This window comes from Capricornis sumatraensis, chromosome 15, assembly GCF_032405125.1.
Source record: "Capricornis sumatraensis isolate serow.1 chromosome 15, serow.2, whole genome shotgun sequence".
Classification (NCBI taxonomy): domain Eukaryota; kingdom Metazoa; phylum Chordata; class Mammalia; order Artiodactyla; family Bovidae; genus Capricornis; species Capricornis sumatraensis.
In genome coordinates, this window is record NC_091083.1 from 67,364,429 (window position 1) to 67,370,949 (window position 6,521).

At 37.4% G+C, this 6,521-nt stretch overlaps 1 protein-coding gene across 1 annotated transcript in view; it reads right to left on the reverse strand.

Annotated features, from left to right (window-relative positions):
* NCOA6 (nuclear receptor coactivator 6) overlaps positions 1–6,037 on the reverse strand; it is a 55,081-nt gene extending 49,044 nt beyond the window's left edge. Inside the window, exons 1-2 of the mRNA XM_068987038.1 lie at positions 5,803–6,037; positions 2,133–2,288 (exon numbers count right to left, since the gene is read on the reverse strand). Of these exons, the coding sequence (XP_068843139.1) occupies positions 2,133–2,288; positions 5,803–6,037 (391 nt within the window). The remainder of the gene's footprint in view (positions 1–2,132; positions 2,289–5,802) is intronic.
* Positions 6,038–6,521: the final 484 nt, after the last annotated feature.

Genomic DNA, 6,521 nt, shown 5'->3' on the forward strand with positions numbered 1-6,521 from the left:
TCTATGACCCAACACATGTTAGCAATTGATCTCTAGTTGCCCTGCATTTTCTAAGTTAAGCTTGTACATCTGGAAGTTCTCGGTTCATGTACTGCTGAAGCCTAGTTTGAAGGATTTTGAGCATTACATTGCTATCATGTGAAATGAGTGCAATTGTATGGTAGTTTGAACATTTTTTGGCATTGCCCTTCTTTGGGACTGGAATGAAAACTGACCTTTTCCAGTCCTGTGGCCACTGCTGAGTTTTCCAAATTTGCTGGCATATTGAGTGCAGCACTTTAACAGTTTCATCTTTTTTAGGATTTGAAATAGCTCAGCTGGAATTCCATCACCTCCACTAGCTTTGTTTGTAGCAATGCTTCCTAAGGCCCACTTGATTTCACAGTCTGGGATGTATAGTTCTAGGTAAGTGATCACACCATTGTGGTTATCTGGGACATTAAGATCTTTTTGTATAGGTCTTCTGTGTATACTTGCCACCTCTTCTTAGTATCTTCTGCTTCTGTTAGGTCCTTACCATTTCAGTCCTTTCTTGTGCCCATCTTTGCACGAAATGTTCCTTTGGTATCTCCAACTTTCTTGAAGGGATCTCTAGTCTTCCCCATTCTATTGTTTTCTTCTATTTCTGTACACTGTTCACATATGAAGGTCTTATCTCTCCTTCCTATTCTCTGGAACTCTGCATTCAGCTGGGTATACTTTTCCTTTCTTCTTTGCCTTTTGCTTCTCTTCTTTTCTCAGCTATCTGTAAGGCCTCCTCAGACAACTACTTTGCCTTCTTGCCTTTCTTTTTCTTTGGGATGGTTTTGGTTACCACCTCCTGTATACAATGTTACGACCTCAGTCCATAGTTCTTCAGGCACTCTGTCTACCAGATCTAATCCCTTAATCTATTCATCACCTCCACTGTATCATCATAAGGGATATGATTTAGGTCATAACTGAATGGCCTAGTGGTTTGTCCTACTTTCTTCAATTTAAGCCTGAATTTTGCAATAAGGAGCTGATAATCTGAGACACAGTCAGTTCCAGGTCTTGTTTTTGCTGACTATATAGAGCTACTCCATCGTTGGCTGTAAAGAATAAAATCAATCTGATACCTGGTGATGTCCATATGTAGAGTCATCTCTTGTGTTGTTGGAAGAGGGTGTTTGCTGTGACCAGTGTGTTCTCTTGACAAAACTCTGTTAGCCTTTGCCTTGCTTCATTTTGTACTCCAAGGCCAAACTTCCCTGTTATCCTAGGTATTTCCTGACATCCTACTTTTGCATTTCACTCTCCTAAGACGAAAAGGACATCTTTTTTTAGTGTTAGTTCTAGAGGTCTTGTAGGTCTTCATAGAATCAGTCAACTTCAGCTTCTTCAGCATTAGTGGTTGGGGAATAGACTTGGATTACCGTGATGTTGAATGGTTTGCTTGGAAATGAACGGAGATCATTCTGTTGTTTTTGAGACTGCACTCAAGTATTGCATTTCAGACTCAAATGTTGACTATGAGGGCTACTCCATTTCTTCTAAGGGATAGTTGCCCACAGTAGTAGATATAATGGCCATGTGAATTAAATTTGCCCATTCCAGTCCATTTTACTTCACTGACTCCTAAAATGTTGATATTCACTCCTGCCATCTCCTGCTTGACCATATCCGATTTACCTTGATTCATAGACCTAACATTGCAGGTTCCTATGCAATATTGTTCTTTACAGCACCAGACTTTACTTTCACCACCAGACACATACAGAACTGAGCAATGTTTCCGCTTTGGCCCAGCTCTCTTTCTGGAGCTATTTCTCTGCTTTTCCCCAGTAGTATATTGGACACCTACTGACCTGGGAAGCTCATCTTCTGGCATCATATTTTTTGCCTTTTCATACTGCTCGTGGGGTTCTTAAGGCAAAAATACTGGAGTGGTTTGCCATTCTCTTCTCCAGTGGACCACATTTTGTCATAGCTTCTTTGAGTTATGCAAGCCCCTTCACCACAACAAGGCTGTGATCCATGTGATCATTTTGGTTAGCTTTCTGTGAGTTACTTGGCATTGTGAATTCAACTTAAGAGGAACAGACAAAGCGGCACACGCTACAAATCATGCTATATTCTAGTATTCCTATAATCTGGAACCAGACACGTACCTTCAATCTGAACGGAGAGAATTCCCAGATCCCGAAGCTGCTGGTTGTTGCTCTGAGCCAGGATCCGAAGCCGCTCCGCTGCTTCCCGGGGGATATTGAACGTCACACGCACGCTATTCCAGGGCTCCACCTTCTGTACCTTTAGCTTGCTGGATTCTTGGTAATGAAAGGAAGAGAATAATATTAGTAATGTTTTAGCCATCAGAAGACATGGAGTGAACAACAACAAGGAAGTAAAAGAACAAGCTAGAGTATCAGTATGGAATAGCTGAGAGAGCTTAAGCTTTGGTATTAGACCTTAAACTTAATCCCAGCCTTACCACTTAGCCCCTGGGAAATCATGAACAAGTTATTTAACATTTCTGAAACTTAATTTTCTCTTCTCTAAAACCATGAAAAAACTACTTCATGAGACTGTGAGTGCTAAATTATATAATAATATGCCGAAAATCTAGCATAGCACCTGACATACCATAGGTACTTAGTAGATGGAAAGCAGTAAGATGGAGTAAGGATCATAGGAGAGAAGGGAGAGATAAGCTTAAATTACTAGAATAAGGTCTACTTCGAGACTCAGTTTAATGTATGTGAACTGAGAAACTAAGAAAATTTAAGTTTCAAATTTTAAGAGAAATTCTATAAAAATTCAACTAGCAGATATGCCAACTGTAGGATATCAGAGAACATGCAGCTACAATTCACTAAACTTGTTTAAAGAAAGAGCAGTGAAAAGGAAGATAGTAGATTCACTTATAAAATGTTAAGCAATTATACTTCTTCAAATGAAAAAGTTGAACTTTTAGTACTCATATTTAAATTTTCACTGAGCATCTCTGTGAAACATATTCATAGATATAGGGAGCAAACATTTCTTCCAATGTCCTGTAAATGCTTCAGTTTAAGGAAGGCTTAAGTCTCGATTCTTTACGTCTCTGATTTTTAATCTTTTTATATGTTAAACAAGAGTAGAATTTCCATTGAAGCACACCAAACTGAGGAGAAAAGCAACATAAATCTCACAACTATATTTCAGTTAGGATAAGAAAACATTACATTTCAGCAAACCTGAAAAGTCAATGCAAACCTCAAAGATGTTTTTAAATTATAATGCAAAAGTTAAACTAACTGAGGAGGTAATGTTGTTTGTAATTATAGTTTACAGATGGAAAGCAAATACCAGGTCCAGTTAGATAATAATAATAAAAAAAAACATTTTTCCCCCAACAACCCCAGACAAAACAATTTTCCCTTTTGTTATAAACTCAGCTACATCAAATCTTTTGCAGCCTCTATTCAATTATACATTCAAGCATTGAGAAAATGGTCATTTAGGCATATATGTCCTCAAAATAAGAAATTTACATGGATAGGGGAAAGTATCTACATGTTACCTAAAAGCCTCTTCTACCTCCAAAACCATTATACATTATCAGTTTATCCAGACATGGAGTCCACTTGTTCTAATATGGAAAAAAAGAGACCACTGGCTAAGAGCATTGAGATATATAATACAGGAAATTTAGGAAGGATTATGCATGATTCAGTCCAAATGTATTTTGTAGGGTAGGAAACTGAAGCCCAGAAAATCTAAGAGATTTACCCAGAATCCAGTAGCTGCTGCTGCTAAGTCACTTCAGTCGTGTCCGACCCTGTGCAACCCCATAAACGGCAGCCCACCAGGCTCTGCCGTCCCTGGGATTCTCCAGGCAAGAACATTGCAGTGGGTTGCCATTTCCTTCTCTAATGCATGAAAGTGAAAAGTCAAAGTTAAGTCACTGAGTCGTGTCTAACTCTCAGCGACCCCATGGACTGCAGCCTACCAGGCTCCTCCATCCATGGGATTTTCCAGGCAAGAGTACTGGAGTGGGGTGCCATTGCCTTCTTCAATCCAGTGGCTACCTATCACTAAAATGGCATTGACATCTAGCTCTGATTTTCAGGCCATTTTCCTTTCCATGACACTTATACATCCAAATAGCAAAAGGCAGGGAGCTTGAGATTCTGCTGCCATAGAGGACAAATGCTGCAGGGCTTCTTCTCAGTCTGAACAGCACTGGAATCTTATTCCTACGTGGCCCAGACAGACATTAAACTTGCTTTTGATGTTACCTACTCGTGATAAGCCTACAGAAAAAATATTAACTATAACACTTATATTTTATCAAAAAATTTTTTTTCTTAACTTTCATCATATTTGAGAACATCTAATTTAAAATACTTTTTAGATCAAGAATATAACTGATAACCATGTCTGAGCTTACCAATGTATTTAAAAGCCATTAATAAACTAATTCAGCTATTTAAAAACAAGAAAAAATGTGGATAATTAAGAACAATGAACAATCAGGCCCAGCTAGCCCTTAAAATATGATACATCATAACATGATTATGGTGGCAATTACAACTTTCACCATAAAATTCTCTAATAATGTATTAAATAATCCATAACTAGAAAGAAGCCTGAAACAACAGTTTTTTTTTTTTAAAGAGCCATAACAACAAAAAAAAGCTCTCCTCCTGATATTAATTCTAAAGAATAAGACCTCAAAACCTAAAAAAGTTGGTTAGCACTGAAGAGTTGCGATAAAAGGATAAAATCTAGGCTTTGCACTATGTCTGAAGGTATTAAATAACTGCACTAACCAGAAAAGATAGAGAATATATAAACCAAAGTCGACAAGCACAAATTCCTGTAAGACCACTATAGGTTATCTAAATGTGTAAAGAGGCCAGATGGGACTATGGTGAGGGGAAGGTATGTCTTCAGTGGCAGCTGCTACTTAGCACCACCTGGGATAGGAGAGTCCAATGTTATTAGACCTTTCCTGTATAAAGACAAATCCAAAATCTGAATTTTAATATCAAATATCTATTTCTTGAAGCACTGGCAATAAAATTCAAACACTAAAAAACAAATAAACAAACAAAAAAATAATCAGAAAAACTAAAGTGAGCTGTATGTAACACATGGCTGCACACTGGATCCAGTAGGCTATCAGTTAACCTCTGATCTACAATTTAAGCGAACAAATTTCAAATACATTTTAAGTAAAGCCAAAAAAGCCATGGAGTAAAAGATTTTTGAAAGCTTTAAGTGGCCTCAAAGAGCCAGTCATTTTATAGGAAAGGAAACTAAAGACCTGAGAGCTAAAAACAATAAATAAATTTGGGTCTGGAGAATTCCTCCCATCCATTTTTGCTGTTGTTGTTTAGTCACTCAGTCATGTCCAACTCTTTTGTGACCCCATGGACTGTAGCTTGCCAGGCTCCTCTGTCCACGGGATTTCCCAGGCAAGAATACTGAAATGGATTGCCATTTCCTCCTCCAGGGGATGGATCTTGCTGACCCAGGGATTGAACCTGTGTCTCTGGCACCTCCTGCATTGCAGCTGGATTCTTTACTACTGAGCCACCTGGGAAACCCGCTCCTATCCATTACAACAGATAATTTAAGCATTACAATGCTAAGCAATGCTTTATATTCAGTCACTCCATGTACTTAAGAAAATACAACAGCATTTCTATTAAAAAAAATCCTAAAATTCCAACTTTGCAATTAAAATCAGCCTTTCAACCTAATACAGCACAGTTGTACTTTGTAAAACTCAAGATAACCACAGAAGAGCAAATCAAAAACAGTAACAAAAGAAAAAATAATTAAGCAAATTACCCATGTGTAACAAATTGGGCACATGCTCCAATATTGTGTCCAATTTCCATTTGAAGTCTTTATCATCTATATTTCCTTTGAAGGCCACAAAGATTGTGGAATCCTCCAAAATATTATCACTTTTTGAGTCATCATCTTCTAGTCCAGAGTCAAAATCCATCTCTGAGTCTTCTACTGTTGATGAACACAAGGAAGTATAGATGTCTTCTAAGTTTGGAAGGTCATCCAAAACCATGGTGAATATTATTCCAGAAGCATATGTCAAGTGGACAAAAAAAAAACCTTTCAAAACAGAAGATATAAAAAAGTATTACAACACATACTTACACAATCAACAATATATAGTTCTATGAAAACTAATTTATTTGACAAGTAATAACAAAATACTATAAAGTAAATTAAAAATTACAGCGAGGATAAACTATTTTAATTAAGATATTCTATAAGTTCTTAAAAATACTAGAAATAAAAATTTACCAGTTTAACTAAAATTCCTTTTACTTTGTCAGCCTAGAATATAGGCAGAAAGGAACAAGAGATCACAAGAAACTAAAATAGGTATCTTCTAAGAGTTAATTCATATAAGCCTTTGGTTGACCCCCACAGAGCAAGATCCAGGCTGACCACAGACTCTGCTTACTCCTGTCCTAACAAATGCTTCAGAGCAACCAAGGTTTCTAAAGTCCTCCTCTTCAACCTGCAAAGGACAATCTGACCTA